This window comes from Monodelphis domestica, chromosome 4, assembly GCF_027887165.1.
Source record: "Monodelphis domestica isolate mMonDom1 chromosome 4, mMonDom1.pri, whole genome shotgun sequence".
Lineage (NCBI taxonomy): Eukaryota > Metazoa > Chordata > Mammalia > Didelphimorphia > Didelphidae > Monodelphis > Monodelphis domestica.
Window position 1 is genome coordinate 434,634,345 of NC_077230.1, and position 19,367 is coordinate 434,653,711.

Genomic DNA, 19,367 nt, shown 5'->3' on the forward strand with positions numbered 1-19,367 from the left:
TCTAGCCACATTCACTGATTGTCTCTCAGAAATGGCAGAATCAACATTGGGTCTAGAGGCTAACAGTGAGGAATCTTCTAGTCATGTGAGATGACGGTTTTTGAGGAGCTGCACACCTCATTTAAAGAACTTTTTTAAACACTATTTTCCTAAATATGACACTGTCAATCTCATAGAACTATGTGAAACAGCTACTTACCTCCATGATAATCATTCAGAACAGCATAAACAAATGCAAGATTTAAAAGATAAATTAGAGATAACAGAAAAATCTAAAAGAAAAGGAAAGAGGAAATCAAGAAACTAAACATGGTTAGGACTTACACAAAACCAGTTACCAGTTACACAAAACCAAAAACAGTGCAGAGAAACTAAGGCATTGCTTTTTCTGCCACAGTAGAGGACACTTGATAAAAGATTGTTTTCTGAAGAAGAAACATGAAATTAACAAGAAGGGCACATAAGCTAGGTAGAAAAAACAAAATTCCACTTGCTATTCTCATTGTAAGCTAAAATCCACAAAGCAAGCATCTGATTTAGAAGAGATGCAACAGGCCATTAAATCTGGAGCCAAACCTAAATATTCAGACATGGTTAGGATAGAATTATGAAGCCGGGCCTTTAATGTATATAGTTTGGTACATGGAGGTAGAAGAGATAGTGAAAAAGAGGCTGCTGTTAAAAATAGTAGAGAAAAGATAAGAAATGGTGAAAAATTTGTGCAAGAAAGTGAATCTGTGAGTGATAGCAAATGCAATAAATCAAGAGAAAGGCAGAGACTACTAAAAGAGATAGATGGAGAAATAAAAGAAATCGTGTCTCAAATAGCAACTGAGATAAGAGACTTAGAGAAGGGCTGTATAGTAACCACACAGGAAAATAGTGCAAATGAAGTCAAATCATTCTTGGAGAATTTTTTTCACTGCAGAGAGGGCTCTGGGATTAAATTGTGTAAAAGAAAAAGACAAAGTCACAAAAAACTCAAGCAAGACTTAGTGAGAGATACAGAGAAACAAAATTCCAATTCCCTACAGGTAACTGTTACTAAAGAAGAAAATGCTTTGAAAAACCATTCACATATTTGCATGACATCCCAACAAAATCAGTTAATTCGTCCAATAGTTATATGGAACAGAAAACTTTAGAAAAAACATTTAATTGAAATACAGAAGCTGAAATTTTCAATCCATCAATGACTGATTTAGAGAATACAAAATTGACTGAAAATGTAGCTGACATTACATTTGAAAACAATAATCCTATTCAAAGTAATAGAGGTGACATGACAGTTGAATTTGAAAAGGGGGATGGAATGGAAGTCTTAGAAACTGAAAGAACAACCAAGGATTCAAATGGCAGCCTTGAAGCCAACATTCTAAGTGGCAGAGGGGAATCTGGCCAAAAAAACTTATGTGAGATAAGCAACAGCTAGGATTTAAATTTATGTTCCAATGTAGTAGAGAATATAGTACCATCAACCTCATACGGAGACTTCAAAGGAAATGATTTGAATCAAAAAGAATTAACTGATCCTAACACACTGCTGGCAGAGGGTAGCAAAGGAATGAACAGTGACTCAGTGACAAAACACACCTTAACTACACAGCCAGAAACATATGTATGTACTATTGTAGGAAAGAATGAAGGCACACATCCTACTGATGATGCAGGGGAACATGCAGATGTACTTGTAACCGTTAAAATTAGTTTCTCTACTAAAAGTATTATATTTTATGAGGTTTATTAAAGATTAGAAATCAAGGATACAAAATAATAAGCCAAATGCCTAGGGCACGATTAGCCCACTCACAGCCTGCTTATACCATGTTGCAATCTCTGAGTAGAGGAAGAGAGCTCTTGAGAGGCAGAGAGCCATGCTTGAAGATAAACACATGTAATGCTTACTTCCACATAGGAAGAACTGATGAATTCTGACAAGCATTCATGAAGAATTCATAGCATACTTCCACGCACAATGAAAATTTCAATCTTACATACATGCACATGTAAAAACTTTACACGCATGCAAGTTCCTGACTGTTCCAGTTTGTTCCTGAATTGAAGAACACAGGACTACAATCAAGAGCTGCAGCTGACCAGAGTGGCATGCTGACCAGATGATGAAGACAGAGTTTATACAATCCACACCAAAGGACATGGAAGGATTGTGAAATTTTGGGTTTGTGAGGATATGTAAGAATGCATCATACATGTTAATATCACATAGATGCATGCACATGCTACATAGAAATAGAATTTTGAAGATATCTCATGGAATGGGCTGTACAACATACAGCACAGCTACAAAACACAAAAGTTATACTGATGAATTTCTGTGGAAAATTCAGACAAACATGTTTCTTCTCTGCATGAATTTGCACAGAAATCTAGAACAATGTACATGGATGTACATATGTAAATCTGTATAGAAACTACTTATGTACACATGTAGATACTAATGTACTAACAAGCTAACTATATTAGGATAATGTATTCATATTCTAATGACTAACTATTGGGAAAACTTAGAGCATAGGTTTAAAGTCTAAGGGAAGTAGAGACAGACATAGATCTACTGAAGTATAGAAGTTAGGTTGCATTATGATTTTAGGTTAGCAATTGGTAGTACTAGAAAATTTTACTTAGTTGCATTATAGATATTAGGAGATAAGACCATTGCTTATTCAAAATGTTACTGAAATCGTTGGAATGGTTTGAGAATTGTTACATGATTTGTCGTTATGTCAAAACTATGTTCATGTAAATCCCTATTACCTAAACCATTTTCCTATACTCAAACTTAACATAGAACTGGGCAGACAGAAGAGCTAAGCTAAGTGTAGGATTTGTTATTTTGGAGGGTAAAGGAATATTTAAATAATACAAGGTTCAGAATTAGTTAGAAATATATGAAAGGTAAGAATCATTAAAAATTGCAGTTGCAATTTTTTAAAGATCAAAAAGGGAGGGATGTGGAGGAGAGAATTTACAATGCATGCAAGACAGAAAGCTGAGCACAAAAGCTGTCAGTCAAAATGTAGATTCCATTTTGGAATGTTACCAGGAAAGCAGTTGGAGGCAAGCCAACAGCTGAACTGGGCTGGACTGGGCTTTTGGCTTCTGGGTGATGTGGAGAAAGAAGCTTTGGTATCTCTGGGACTTGAGTCAGATCAAGTTGGAGATGACCTGATTTTGATTGGAAGAAAGAAGAACAAAGAAGGCCTAAAGTCCTATCTCTCTGACTGACTGTTTCACAAGAGTGACTGGATTACTATTTCTCCCAAAACCCTCCTAACCCTCATTTGTAGACAATAGGGAAAACCCTATCCCTCTTACCCTATCCTCCATCCTTTCCTGTCTTCCCCAATAAACTCTTACTTGAGTTAAAGAAAAGAGTTGATTATTTTCTGTAAAGCATCATAGTTCACCCTGAATGACTTGAAGGAGAAAGACGAAGGGGGAGGGGGAAACTGAAAGGCTTCTGAAGAGGGAGGAAAATGGGAGGAGGGTAGATAAAGTTGATCCATTAGTCATTTAGTATATACATCAATAGACACCCTCAGAAATATATCTATTACAGCAGGCACCTATAAGGCTGGTCACCCTGAAAGCTTCCCTCTCCCTTTATTCTCTTCTATGAATCCAGTGACACTGGGATCTTTCTTGTTCCTCACACAATGCTCTATAACTCTTTTGACTTTGCATTTTCCCAGGTTCCTCATTCAGCCTCCTCCCTGAGCCTTTATTGACTATCCCCACTAGTTTCTGCCTCCTGAGCACACTGGATTCCTTCAGGTCTGGATTCAAGTCTCACCTTCTGCAAGAAAACTTGATTGACGCAGATTCATTCTTGGACTTCCTACAACTGATCTTATGCACGTGGAAAGGAAAAGTGTTTTATTGCCTTTATATTACCCATCACAAACCAGGTGGTCACATGCAATCCTTTAGATAAGTGACTGCAGTTTTTACAAGTTACTCCCAGATATTGCAGTAATTGTGTACAAGATGTCAAGCTAAACAGCGGAATAGTGGCCACAGGATTGGAAGGGGCGGAATTTGATGCATTAATTATCATAGGAGAAAATCCCGAAGAAAACCAATGATTTATCGCTTGTTTCTACGTTACAGGATTGGCAGTTTGGGGTCTCCAAGATGACTCTGTTACAAAAGTGAATAACACGGAACTAGATTGTGAGTGATAATGTAGGGAGAACCCTGTGCAATCGCCTGTCAATCCAGGAGGGGGGAGGGAAGGTGGGATGGAGAGAACAAGGATCCTGGAACTGGGGGGGGGAAATATGTAAAAAATTAGAGCAATGACAGATATGGAAGACGTCTGCGGGAAGAATAACAGCTTTATTTTCATTAAATTCTCTCTTAAGCTTGTGCTGAACTCAGAACTCAGATCAAAGGCTCCGACCCTGACCAAAGCCTTCTGCCGGCTGGCCTGCTGCACTCCTCTGCACCCTGCAGTCTGGGAAGGACTCTGTAAGGATCCATCAGACACCGGCAAACACCTGCCCTGGCTCTGGGGACCCTGGGGTGGGGTGGGAGGGGCACCTACAGCTTCCAGTGACCACAGTGAAATTTCAGATCCTGAGATCAGAAAAATGGCCCAGAGCCATCTCTGATTCTCACAATATTCTCCTTGGAGGGAACAAACACTGAAGAAGTGCAGGAACCCCCCAGGCCGGGCACAGCCGGGGCTCACCCAGCTCAGGGGGCCTCCCTGTCCCTGAGTGTCCTTCAGGAACCAGAAGAGCCCTTGGATGGCACCTTCCTGCCAGGCCCCGCCTCCCCGGCTCCCCCCCAGGCCTGCTCTCCCTGGCCAGCCCAGCCCCCTCCCCTGGCGCCCCTGTGCCCAGCGCGGTACCAGCCCTGCCAGGCTCTTCCTCCTGGGGCTGAGGAAGCCCAACACTGGCTGTCACCCCCCGATTCCCAGCACCCACCAGGGAGGCTCTCCTGTGGCCAGGGGGGAGGGGCTGAGAACAGGGACTGGGGGAGAAGCTCAGGGCCACCCTTGGAGGACAGGACAGAACAAGGTGCTGGATGTGCCCAGCAGAGGCCGCGCTGCCTCGCCCCCGCCCCTCCCCCCCTTCTCACTGTCTAATAAGGCCCAAAGGCCTGGTGGGGGCCGAGCCACTGCCTGAACCGGGAAGCCAGGAGGAGGAGCCTGGCTGGAGCCCTTCTTGGCAGCCCTTCCAGCCCTTCCCTCTGGGCGCACTCACCTGGGAGGGGGGCCTCGTGGTCCTGGGGGCCATTGCTCTGGCAGCGGGCTCTCTGCGGGGCCACCCTGGGGTGCTTCAGGGGGTGGCAGCCCAAGGGGGGAGACGTCCTCGGTGTGCGCCTGGGGGGACAGAGGGGGAGGGCTCAGGAGGGCTTCCTGGGGTTCCCGGCCTCATGGGGGAAAAGGGACCCTCAGGCTGGGAAAGGCCTTGGACTGGCCAGGAAGACGCTACGCCCCCTCTGACGTCATCGTCGGCTTCCTTCCATTCAGAAGCTGCACTGGCAGGATTGGGGGAGGCTGAAGGGCGGGTTACTGGGGAATGGAGGGGGGAATCAGGTGGGGGCGGGGAGAGCGGGCTGGCATTTCCTCAGGGCCCGAGATCGCCGCTCCTTCCCTGGCATGTGGGCGCGGGCAGCCCTGCTGCCCCCTGACAGGCTCCAGAGGGCTGCTTCTCCCCTGGTGTGCTCCTACCTGACTCTGGGGAAGAGGCCTGAGCAGCCCCGCCCCCAGCTGCCTCCTGGCTTCCCTGGGGGAGGGGAGACAAAGACCCGCCAAGGCTCTGGAGGCACACCAAGCCGCCACCGCCTGACCAGGCACTGTCAGGTTTGTCCCTTTTTCTGGGGAACTTTAAGGTGAAGGACAGCCCCTCCCCCCACCACAAGCCCTCACAAGTGGCTCCTGCCCCGCCTCTTTCAGCGAACATGCGCACACGCTCTTCCCCCCTCCCCCCAGCTCAGTAAGCAGAAATGGATCCACCCCGGGTCTTCCCAGTCCCCAAAAGTTTGGGAGGAGAAAGCCTTAGCTGCCAGAGCTGGAAGCCCGGAGCGCTGCCACCCACTGACTCCCTCCCCTCCCCCTCTAACCCAGCAAGGGTCCAAGAAGCACAGAAATGAGACATCTGGGAGACAAGACTGCCCATGGCAGGGTTCCCAGCATGCTTTCCGGCTGCCCCTGTGGTGAGGAACTAACATTAGAAGAAGTCAGGAAATGGCATTCTGGGAAATGGAGTCCTCCATGGAGAGGGACAGGACCTGAATGGTGTCCTGACACAGGCATTCTGGGAAATGGAGTCCTCCATGGAGAGGGACAGCACCTGAATGGTGTCCTGACACAGGCATTCTGGGAAATGGAGTTCTCCTGCCTTGGTCCCTGGGTTAAGCCTCCTGGTGGGGGAGGGGGCATATAGTAAATGTTCACCAACCTGGGGGGCTTCAGCCTTCTCCCCTCCCCCCATTTCCCCTCCAGCCCTGCCCTGCTTCTTCTTTCCACTGGAGGCTGCCTCAATCTAGAGATCAGGGAATGGATCCATCCTCCCCCAGGACTTCAGGAGGAGGGGGGGGGGGGGGGCTGGGATCCCCCTTCTGACAGAGAAGGAAACTGAGGCTCAGGGCCTCAGCTGACCCTCCAGGCCCAAGACCCATCCCACAGCTTCCCCTCTTCCAGGGATCTCTGAAAGTCCTGCTTCTCCTGCTCTGTGGGGTGACCCCAGGGGCTCCCCAAAGAAGGGGTCAACCCTAACGCCAGGTGGAGGAATGGGGTGCTCAGGGGCTGCCCACCTGGGCCTGGAACCCCCAAGATCTGGGCTCAAACCTGGCCTATGGTCATTGTCCAACTGAGGGAACTTGGCCAAGGCCATTCCCAGCCTTTGCCTCAGTTTCCCTCATTGTGAGATTCAGACAATAAGAGCCTGAGCTGGGACTGGGGAAAAGCCGGTCCAGAGAGGGTCTGGGGGGAAACAGAGCTGCTTCCTTGGGGCCTCCTGCACCTCTAGACCCTCCAGAGGCCTGGGGGAGGCCCAGGAACCCCTCCTGCCCTCGAGGAGGCCACAGAAGGCAGCAGCAGCCACTGAGCACAGGCTCAGAGCCCTGATGGACAGAGGACAGTCTGGGGGTGTCTGTGTGTCTGTCTGCTGGGCTCAGGCTATTCAGGCCTGTCTGATTCTCCTCCCACCCCCGCCCCACTTTGGGTCCATTAGTCCCCCCAACATTGGCCTTTCACTTCAAGTGATCTTTATAATTGGAAACATCAAAACCCACCTTTTTCTGAGCAACCCCAGAAACTGATCGCCCTGGTTGAGTCGATCTTCTTGACTCACAGTCCTACCTGGGACGATGGCCAACACCTCCTCCTCACTCTCTTTACTTTGGAGGAGCGAGACCGCAGCGATGCCGAGGGGTGAACCTGGTCTTGGGGATGGTGGTCTGGTGGTCGGCCCAACGCAGACCCAACCCGTCTTGCTGCTGTTTTTCCTGATGCCCACCCAGACGGGGATTTCGCCTCGGAGGAAGGTAGGAAGCGTCTTCTAACCTACTGCCAGACTCTGTTGGCCAGGCTCCGTGTGGTGGCCCCAAGCCTACTAATTTGGCTAAAATTGAATCCATAGTCAAGGTTCTGAGGAAACCCCGGCGGCATTTTTAGAATGTCTACAGGAAGCTGTTAGGACTTATTCTCCCCCAGACCCCATGGCACCCGCTAGTCAAACCGCAGTTCTTTTGGCCTTCGTTAATCAGGCAGCCCCATTATGCCAGTAGTCACATAGTCACCTACCTTTCATGTCTGTCCAAGAACCCACCTGATATGCCTGCCTTTCATGTCTGCCCGGCATCACCCACCTGTTATGCTAACTTTGCCAACATTATTAACAGAATGTTCTAAAAATATTGTTTTCCCCCTTTTCAAGTAACTCAACTATGACCACTATAATCTATATAAACTGTATTCAGACTGTGCTTCAGGGGAACTCACCTGGCTGAGTTACCCCTAGTGCGCTAGTAATAAAGGCTTCCCTTTGCCTGACTTGCATTGTCTAAGAGTGCTCCTTGGGTGGTCTACAGTCAAACCCTAACAATTTTCACAGATATAATTTCTAAATACCAAAACGTATTACTGAAGTAAAATGGAATTTATGGTAGTTTATTTTTTATATTAAGGAAGTGAGAAAGGGGGTAGAGAAAGAGAGAGAGAGACAGAGACAGAGACAGAGAGGGAGAGGGAGAGATAGAGAGGCAGAGAGAGGGAGAGAGAGACAGAGAGACAAAGAAAGAGACAGAGAGAGAGAGAGACAGAGAGATGGAGAGGGAGAGAGAGAGAGAGACAGAGACAGAGACAGAGAGACAGAGAGGGAGAGCGGGAGATAGAGAGACAGAGAGAGGGAGAGGGAGAGAGAGACAGAGAGACAGAGAAAGAGACAGAGAGAGAGAGACAGACAGAGAGGGAGAGGGAGAGAGAGAGAGAGACAGAGAGAGAGAGACAGACAGAGAGACAGAGAGAGAGGGAGAGAGAGACAGAGAGAGACAGAGAGAGGGAGTGAGTGACAGAGAGACAGAGAGACAGAGAGAGGGAGAGGGAGAGGGAGACAGAGAGGGAGAGGGAGAGAGAGGGAGAGAGAGATAGAGAGGGAGACAGAGAGAGAGAGAGAGGGAGAGAGGGAGAGAGAGAGAGCTCCCTCTGAGCAACATAGAAATTCTAAGGCCCCAGCAAGAGGAAAAGCGTTTCAAGACCATGGGCCTTTCTTGGAGGTTCACACCTCCAGAAAGGGCAAGGATAAGAAGTCAGCCTTTTACATTCACCATGGTGACTTCTAAAAGGAATGCAGTCTGAGGTCTCCTGCACGAGCTCCTTCAGGGGTCCAGTCCCACTGCCAAGTGTTTTTGTCTGTCTTCCACTCTCTCCTCAAGTGTCTGTCTGCCAGTTGAACTCCGAGTGACTGATTCCAGTCTCTCCTCCCTGTTGACTCTTCTTCACTCCAAGCCCAAGTGACTGATCTTTCTCCAGTGTCTCTCTGTTTCCTCTATTTAAATACCTTTTTCTTTTGTGTCACCTCCCCATCTACCAATCACAGCAGACGCTCCTCTCCAGGACTGCCCACACTATGTATGAAATGGGTGTTTGCACCTTTTGGAGTTAGTTAATACTTTTTTGTGTTTAGTTAACACCTTTTTGTAGTTAGTTAACACCCTTTTTGGTCATTTAACACCTTTTTGTACTGAAAATGGGTAGATATACTTTAAATATTGAGTTAACACTTTTCGGGATTAAAATCTAAAAATAGACAGGGGATTACAATTTAATCTTCACAATAAAGGAAGAGCTAAGTATCTTCATTGTTACAATCAGAAGAGAGCCAAACCTATCTTCACACATACCATTCCCAGAGCTCAGGCCAAATTGAGAGAATGAATAGAGATCTTAAGACTGTGATTGGCATATTGTGTAATGAGATTCATTTAAAATGGCCTGAAATTCTCCCCCTAACCCTATTTTATCTTCATAGCAGGCCTAGGGGAGATCTATACATTTCACCAATTGAGATGCTTTTTGAACATTCCCCTATGCAGGCTAAGGCTTTTTCTCCTGCATATACATCATTACTAGGGGGATACACTTCTATTGCCTCATATATATAGCATTTACAGATCAAATTATGAGAATTCCATGAATCTGGAGCTGATGTAGAAGCAGGTCTTATAGACTCCTTGCTCCATGACTGGCACCTCAGTGACAAGGTGTACATAAAGAACTTCCAGTGCACTAGGGCCATTCAGCCTGCCTAGGAAGGTCCATTCCAAGTCTGGTTAACCACTCCAATAGCTATCAAAATTGGAGAAAAGCACACTTAGATCCATTGTTCACAGGTAAAGAGAGCATCTTCTATACATAATGAGGGACTGTATCCTGTTATGCTTATTACATTTGCTGATTGTTTTAAGATTTAATTTTTTTTAAGTTTACATTTTAATTTAATCTATAATATTCTGTTATACTATGTTACTTTCTGTCACTGTGTTTTTGGCTATTAGCTTTATATTCTGTTGCACTGTCCTTATTTGTACCATCCTATACTTGGACTGGAGAAAATACCATTATAAAAGTCCTTAAACTAATTTATCCAAAACGTATATTAGAACCTTTGGAGAAGTTGATGAGCTATTGTGATTTTCAGAATTTTGGTACTTCTTGGAATGTGTATTAGCTACTGTACTACTGTTTTAAGAAGCTGTTACTTGGTAAAAATTATGTGTTCTCACATTGTGGATCATGGTCAAGTTAAAAAGGAAATGGATCTGATTTTGGGGTGAAAACCTTTGTGTTCTTCCTCTCCTTGGCAAACACAGTGTGTCATTGATTGTGAACTATATAGTTTTGATTAAAAATTCTTTTATTCTTGTTTTTCCTTGTATGTGCAATAGAGTATTTGAGTTTTCTTTTTTCTCTCTCATTTTTTGTACTTGAATCGCATATTACCAGTCTTAATGGGTTTTTTGATTTTGCGCTAGGGTAAGTTTAAATCGTCCATTAGCCCTAATGCCAATGTATACCCAAAAGCTTTAGACTATGGAAACCTACCATTGAGTGTTAACTATTATGAGACTTTGATTAATGCTTGTGTATGATTCCAGGAGAGAGGATCACAATATAGCCATTTTACAGTGCCAAAGAGCATAAAGTTAATCTGCATAGTACCAAGGAGCACAAGATTAAGGAGACCAATGTGAAGATTAAATTTAACACTCCCCTGATTACCACAATGAAAATACTTAACTTTTCCCTGATTGTGAAAATTAAATTGTAACCCCTGTCTATTTTTAGAACACGGTACTTAAAACTTAGGTATGGAGATCTACCCATTTTAAGATTTAATCACCAAAGTTGCAAACACCCCATTTCACACTTTGATTGGGGAGGTCTATGACCCACATGTGTGATAGTGGGTGATGAATCAGAATCGACTGACTGCCTTCTGGGCAATCCTAGAGCAGAGCTTCAACTCTGATTGGTAGATGTAAAATTAGGGGAAGATACAGGAAGTGACACAATAGAAAATAACTTTAAATGGGGCTGTCACTTCCTGTGAGAGTCAGTTCTTCATTTTTGGAAGTGGAGACTGGAGGAATTCTTCATGCTTTGGGTTGAGGCTGTTGAAGAGTGACAGAAAGATCTGCTGACTCGACTGAAACATGGTGAGTGAAAAGCTGACTTTTAACTGCTGAATTTTTCTGGAAAACTATCCTCTGAAGAGGCATACTCTTGAGAGGCACTTCCTGGTTCCTAGGCTTTGCTGAGGCTGGCTGAAACTAATTCTCTCTGCTCAGAAGGGCTGGAAGTAAATTATTTAGTGCTCAGGCTAGATGTCTTACCTTATCCTCTCTCTGATTCCTTGCTTTACTCTTTCAACATTTTGTAAATAAATTGTAAATAAAACCTCTTTGGAATTAATTCAATCCCTGGTGGCTACACTCTTAAATAATCAAGTCCAACCCTTTAATAATTAACCCCATTTCCCCCTTACAACAACCAATCCCAGTGGGATTGATGAGATTCTGCACCAGGACAAGGGACTTGAACTCTTTCGTGGGTTCAAGGAACTATCCCTTTGCAAAGTCAGATGCAGGATTCCCTTGTGCCAGATCCAGACTTCTATCAAATACCTCAGTTTGGCTGCCATTTTGGCTCCCCTATCCTTGAGAGCAAAGGTAAAATCAGACCAGGGAATGATATTTCCATTTATGCTTCAAAATCTAGTCCATTTTTTCTCCCTTTCATGGTGTTGCAATTTTCTGTACACTTGGCTGCTCATTAGGTAAGTGCATAATTGTTACTATAGGCTTGTGGAGCATAAATCACATTAATTGGGCCCTGATTCAAGGACCTATTATGGGCTTATTTTTCCTTACTTAAAATTTTTATACATTAGACTTTGATATATTGTGTGACATCCAGAAGATACTTTTTCTCTTTTTTTATATATATTTTTGAATGGTCTTTTGAAAATTGATTCATATACCTCATAACTCAGCTATGTATACTGGAGTGATCCGTATGTTGGTCAACATCATTCTCAGAGTGGATTGTATTATTGTCATAAAATTCTGGTTTTATAAATATTTGTTTGAGAGTAATATTAGGATAAGTAACTTGCTACCTCCCTGAATCAAGAAAGTGAACTGTTTGAGCAAGAATCAATAAAGCAAACCCAAATAATTAATGAATTAGAAGAAAACATAAAATATCTCACTGAGAAGGTCACAGACCTGGAGAAGAGAGGGAGACGAGAAAATCTCCGAATTATCGGTCTCCCAGAAAAACCAGAGGTAAACAACAAACTCGATATTATTCTACAGGAGATTATAAAAGAAAATTGCCCCCACGTTTTGGAGCAAGGGGGCAAAATAGAAATAGAAAGGATTCACACAACACCTTCTATACTAAATCCCCAAAAGACAACGCCTAGGAATGTAATTGCCAAATTCAAGAGCTTCCAAGTAAAGGAGAAAATCCTACAAGAAGCGAAGAAGAAGAGCTTCAGATATAAGGGGGCTCCCATAAGGATCACACACGACTTAGCGGCTAACACACTAAGAGACCACAAAACATGGAACACGATATTTAGAAAGGCAAGAGAGCTGGGTCTCCAACCAAGAATCAACTACCCAGCAAAACTGACTATATACTTCCAGGGGAAAGTATGGGCATTCAACAAAATAGTAGATTTCCAAGCATTTGCTAAGAAAAGACCAGAGCTCTGTGGAAAGTTCGATATCCAAGCACAGAAAGCAAGAGAAACATGAAAAGGTAAATATGAAAGAAAGGGAAAAGGAGATAAATCTTATCTTTTTCTTTAAGTCAAATTCTCTTCTATAAGGACTACATTTACATCAAATTATATATACTAATATGTGGGGAAAATGTTTTGTGTAACTCTCATAAATTGTATCATCATAAGAGTAGTTAGAAGAAACATGCAGAGGGAAAGATTGGGGCATTAAGAAGATTTGGGGAAAGTTGGGGCAAAGAAAGGAAAAGGGAGGGGGGAACCGCGATAATACTAAGATTAACTTCAAGAAATAGGGGGGGAATCAGTAGAATAATCTTTCCCATATAAAGATACAAATGGGAAGGGGAGGGGAAGAACTCTCATATGAGAAGGAGAGGAAGAGAGCGTGAAGTAGAAATACTTAAACCTTACTCTCAGTGAAATCAAATCTGAGAGGGAAGAACATCTAGATCCAGTGGGATCCAGAATTCTATCTTATCCATTAGGGCAAGAAAGAAAGGAAAATCAAGGAGGGGGTGGGGGAAAGGAGTATCAAAAGGGAGGGGCTAGAAAGGGAAGCATCTCAAGGGAGGGGACTAGGGGGACTGACCTAAAATAAATCACTGGTTCAAAAGGAGAAAGCTAAAGAAGAAAGGTCAGAACTAGGGGAAGATATCAAAATGCCAGCGAATCCACAAATAACAATCATAACTTTGAACGTGAATGGGATGAACTCACCCATAAAACGTAGATAAATAGCAGACTGGATTAGAACCCAAAACCCTACCATATGTTGTCTTCAAGAAACACATATGAGACGGGTTGACACTCACAAGGTTAGAATTAAAGGTTGCAGTAAGACCTTTTGGGCCTCAACTGATAGAAAGAAGGCAGGAGTTGCAATCATGATATCTGACAAAGCCAAAGTACAAATAGACCTGATCAAAAGGGATAGGGAAGGTAAATATATTCTGTTAAAAGGGAGTATAGACAATGAGGAAATATCACTAATCAACATGTATGCACCAAATGGTATAGCATCCAAATTTTTAATAGAGAAACTAGGAGAATTGAAGGAGGAAATAGACAGTAAAACCATATTAGTGGGAGACTTGAACCAACCACTATCACCTTTAGATGAATCAAACCGAAAAATAAACAAGAAAGAGGTAAAAGAGGTGAATGAAATCTTAGAAAAATTAGAGTTAATAGACATATGGAGAAAAATAAATAGGGACAAAAAAGAATACACCTTCTTTTCAGCACCACATGGCACATTCACAAAAATAGATCATACACTAGGTCATAGAAACATGGCACTTAAATGCAGAAAAGCAGAAATATTAACTGCAGCCTTTTCAGATCACAAGGCAATTAAAATATTGATCGGCAAGGGTACATGGAGACCCAAATCAAAAATTAATTGGAAATTAAATAACATGATACTCCAAAATCGGATAGTTAGAGAAGAAATCATAGAAACAATTAACAATTTCGTTGAAGAAAATGACAACGGCGAAACATCCTTTCAAACCTTATGGGATGCAGCCAAGGCAGTACTTAGAGGAAAATTCATATCCCTGAGTGCATATATTAACAAATTAGGGAGGACAGAGACCAAGGAATTGGAAATGCAAATAAAAAAACTTGAGAATGAACAAATTAAAAACCCCCAGAAGAAAACCATACTAGAGATCCTAAAAATTAAGGGAGAAATTAATAAAATAGAAAGTGACAGAACTATTAAGCTAATAAACAAGACTAGAAGCTGGTACTTTGAAAAAACAGACAAAATAGACAAAGTACTGGTTAATTTAATTAAAAAAAGGAAAGAAGAAAGGCAAATTAATAGCATCAAGGATGAAAAGGGAGACCTCACCTCCAATGAAGAGGAAATTAAGGCAATCATTAAAAACTACTTTGCCCAACTATATGGCAATAAATATACCAACCTAGGTGATATGGATGAATATTTACAAAAATATAAATTGCCTAGACTAACAGAAGAAGAAATAGTTTTCTTAAATAATCCCATATCAGAAAAAGAAATCCAACAGGCCATCACAGAACTTCCTAAGAAAAAATCCCCAGGGCCTGATGGATTCACCAGCGAATTCTATCAAACATTCAAAGAACAGCTAACTCCAATACTATACAAACTATTTGACATAATAAGCAAAGAGGGAGTTCTACCAAACTCCTTTTATGACACAAGCATGGTACTGATTCCAAAACCAGACAGGCCAAACAGAGAAAGAAAATTATAGACCAATATCCCTAATGAATATAGATGCAAAAATCTTAAATAGGATACTAGCAAAAAGACTCCAGAAAGTGATCAGAAGGGTCATCCACCATGATCAAGTAGGATTTATACCAGGGATGCAGGGCTGGTTCAACATTAGGAAAACTATCCACATAATTGACCACATCAAGAAGCAAACCAACAAGAACCACATGATTATCTCAATAGATACAGAAAAAGCCTTTGATAAAATACAACACCCATTCCTACTAAAAACACTAGAAAGCATAGGAATAGAAGGGTCATTCCTAAAAATAATAAACAGTATATATCTAAAACCATCAGCTAATATCATCTGCAATGGGGATAAACTAAATCCATTCCCAATAAGATCAGGAGTGAAACAAGGATGCCCATTATCACCTCTATTATTTGACATTGTATTAGAAACACTAGCAGTAGCAATTAGAGAAGAAAAATAAATTGAAGGCATTAAAATAGGCAGGGAAGAGACGAAATTATCGCTCTTTGCAGATGACATGATGGTCTACTTAAAGAATCCTAGAGATTCAACCAAAAAGCTAATTGAAATAATCAACAACTTTAGCAAAGTTGCAGGATACAAAATAAACCCACATAAGTCATCAGTATTTCTATATAATTCCAACACAGCTCAGCAGCAAGAACCAGAAAGAGAAATCCCATTCAAAATTACCCAAGACAAAATAAAATACTTAGGAATCTATCTCCCGAGACAAACACAGGATCTATATGAACACAACTACAAAACACTTTCCACACAAATAAAACTAGACTTGAACAATTGGAAGAACATTAACTGCTCATGGGTAGGACGAGCCAATATAATAAAAATGACCATCCTACCCAAACTCATCTATCTATTTAGTGCCATACCCATGGAACTTCCAAAAATTTTTTTTACTGATTTAGAAAAAACCATAACAAAGTTCATTTGGAAGAACAAAAGATCAAGGATATCCAGGGAAATAATGAAAAAAAATACAAAGGAAGGGGGTCTTGCAGTCCCAGATCTCAGACTATATTACAAAGCAGCAGTCATCAAAACAATTTGGTACTGGCTAAGAGACAGAAAGGAGGATCAGTGGAATAGACTGGGGGCAAGCAACCTCAGCAAGACAGTATATGAAAAACCCAAAGATCCCAGCTTTTGGGACAAAAATCCACTATTTCATAAAAACTGCTGGGAAAATTGGAGGACAGTGTGGGAAAGATTAGGTTTAGATCAACACCTCCCACCCTACACCAAGATAAATTCAAAATGGATGAATGACTTGAACATAAAGAAGGAAACTATAAGAAAATTAGGCGAACACAGAATAGTATACATGTCAGACCTTTGGGAAGGAAAATACTTCAAAACCAAGCAAGAATTAGAAAGAGTTACAAAATGCAAAATAAATAATCTGGATTACATCAAATTAAAAAGTTTTTGTACAAACAAAACCAATGTAACCAAAATCAGAAGGGTAGCAACAAATTGGGAAACAATCTTCATAAAAACCTCTGACAAAGGTATAATTACTCAAATTTATAAAGAACTAAATCAATTGTACAAAAAATCAAGCCATTCTCCAATTGACAAATGGGCAAGGGACATGAACAGGCAGTTCTCAGCCAAAGAAATCAAAACTATTAATAAGCACATGAAAAAGTGCTCTACATCTCTTATAATCAGAGAGATGCAAATCAAAACAACTCTGAGGTATTACTTCACACCTAGCAGATTGGCTAACATGACAGCTATGCAAAGTAATGAATGCTGGAGAGGTTGTGGCAAAGTGGGGACATTAATTCATTGCTGGTGGAGTTGTGAATTGATCCAACCATTCTGGAGGGCAATTTGGAACTATGCCCAAAGGGCGATAAAAGACTGTCTGCCCTTTGATCCAGCCAAAGCACTGCTGGGCTTGTACCCCAAAGAGATAATGGACAAAAAGACTTGTACAAGAATATTCATAGCTGCGCTCTTTGTGGTGGCCAAAAATTGGAAAATGAGGGGATGCCCTTCAATTGGGGAATGGCTGAACAAATTGTGGTATATGTTGGTGATGGAATACTATTGTGCTAAAAGGAATAATAAAGTGGAGGAATTCCATGGAGACTGGAACAACCTCCAGGAAGTGATGCAGAGCGAAAGGAGCAGAACCAGGAAAACATTATACACAGAGACTGATACATTGTGGTACAATCGAAGGTGATGGACTTCTCCATTAGTATCAATGCAATTTCCCTGAACAATCTGCAGAGATCTAAAAAAAAAATACTATCCATAAGCAGAGGATAAACTGTGGGAGTAAAAACACCGATGAAAAGCAACTGCTTGACTACAGGGTTGGAGGAGATAAGACTGAGGAGAGACTCTAAATGAACACTATAATGCAAATTCCAACAACAGGGAAATGGGTTCGAGTCAAGAACACATGTGATAACCAGTGGAATCATGCGTCGGCTATGGGAGAGGGAAAGGGGGGGGGGGGAAAGGGGAGGGGAGGAAAAGAAAACGATCTTTGTTTCCAGTGAATAATGTATGAAAACGACCAAATAAAATAATGTTTAAAAAAAAAAAGAAAGTGAACTGTTTGGAGAAGGTGTCATGGAGATGCCTGCAGAAACCATACACTGCATCAAAAAATACAGAATGAACTTTGGGATGTAGTGAAATTGAACTGTGGGGAGGTTGAATGCATTTATTTTGAAGGTACACTTTTATGCCAAAGGCTATGCCCCCTTATTGGCTTTTTTGTCAATGCACCTATCATTAGTTTTTTCTCTTTCTCTTTTATTTCACTCTTATTCCCAAATTATTGTAATTGTTCTCTTTCTTATTTCTCTCTTATCCCCAAATTATTGTAATTTCCCCATAGAAAGTGCAATATTGTATGCACCTCTAGTTAGAGATCTTTAGAGATATAAGTTGGTTATGTGTACTGAGTCATTGTGGAAACTAAGCATGTAAATCTGGGAGATTTCTACATGTTCGTTTCCCAATGGAATCACAGGGAGGATTGTATAATTAGAATCTGCACCCCAGGACTCTCTCTCCCAGCATCCTACTTTCATTCTCACGTTACATCCTTACATTTTGGACATAATGTTTTCATGTGATCCCACCCCTCCCTCTCTTTTCCCCCTGATTGTGACTGGGAAAGTGGGTTTTACTCAGGTTTTTACTTTTGTCCTTTTATTTCTTCTACTTCAAATAATTATTAATAAATCTTATAAGATATAATACTTGGAGTTTGGGGATATTAATTTAATCTTACACTGGTAAAAACCCCAACTGATCACAGTGAATAAACCTTGTGATTTGTTGCTATCATCTCTTTGCTAGGATTTTAAGATTTTTGCATCAATATTCATTAAGGAAATTGGTCCATAAGTTTCTTTCTGTGTTTTCGGTCATCCTGGCCTCGGTATTGTGAAAAAATAAAATGGAAGAAAACCTGCAAATAGAGGCAAAGGAATGGAAGTTTGCAGAGCTGTCAATCAAGGAGCATTCCAGAGGAGAATGTGAACAGGAGGAGGCACTTAAAAGAAGCATCCAAACTGCTGGAAAATCTCTCTCTCTTTCTCCTGATACTGGAAGAAAGAAGAACTGAGAAGCTCTTTTCCTTGTGTTTACTGATTTTTCTCTTTACCTTCTCAAGACTTGACTCAAAGATACTCAATACTGTTAGTCACATCCCTCATTCAAGACTTGATAATTTATTACTCAATTTAGGATTATTGAATATCAGGGAAACCCTCAGCCCTCTCTCCTGTCCAATTACCTTTTCCTTCTCTTTCCTTAAATAAACCCCTTGTTCCAAAAACTTAAAAGAGTGAATTATCTATCAGATATTTCAGGAAACTTACTCAGTACTGAATCCCAACTTGACACCAATTGAAGAGATTAACTGAAGAGTGGGAGGGAGAGGGAGGAAAGAGGCAGAGACTGATTACTCATTACCTCGTTAGTCTGTTGTTTTGCCCAGCAATCTTACAGTAGTATAAAATATTTAAAGAAACAACTACCTAATACAATTTGCCACCTAATACAGTATCAGCACCATAATTTTGATGTAAAAAGCATTTGGTAGAACTCCTTCTTTGCTTATTTTGTCAAATAGTTTGTATAGTATTGGCATCAATTGTCCTTTAAGTTCTTGGTAGAATTCACTTGTGAATCCATCTGGCCCTAGGGATTTTTTCTTAGGGATTTTATTGAAGGTTTCTCAAATTACTTTTTCTGAGATGGGATTATAAAAAGTATTCTAGTTTCCCTTTTTTTTAATCTGAGAAATTTATATTTTTTGTAAATATTCATCCATTTCATC

The 19,367-nt window shown here is 41.7% G+C and overlaps 2 protein-coding genes across 7 annotated transcripts in view; one reads left to right on the forward strand and one right to left on the reverse strand.

The window, feature by feature from the left end:
* Positions 1–6,189, reverse strand: part of LOC100023051 (zinc finger protein 420-like) — a 28,207-nt gene extending 22,018 nt beyond the window's left edge. For 2 of the 3 annotated variants that reach the window (XM_007492343.3, XM_056825685.1), the window contains exons 1-2: positions 5,702–5,842; positions 5,232–5,350 (exon numbers count right to left, since the gene is read on the reverse strand). In XM_007492343.3, coding sequence (XP_007492405.3) covers positions 5,232–5,264 — 33 coding nt within the window. In that variant the 5' untranslated portion in view covers positions 5,265–5,350; positions 5,702–5,842. Of the gene's footprint in view, positions 1–5,231; positions 5,351–5,701; positions 5,843–6,093 lie in introns of those variants that run through there. The other variant, XM_056825686.1, reaches the window with a different exon arrangement.
* The window catches only part of LOC100023417 (zinc finger protein 420-like), a 621,149-nt gene that overhangs the window by 463,325 nt on the left and 138,457 nt on the right, over positions 1–19,367 (forward strand). The window lies entirely within an intron of this gene.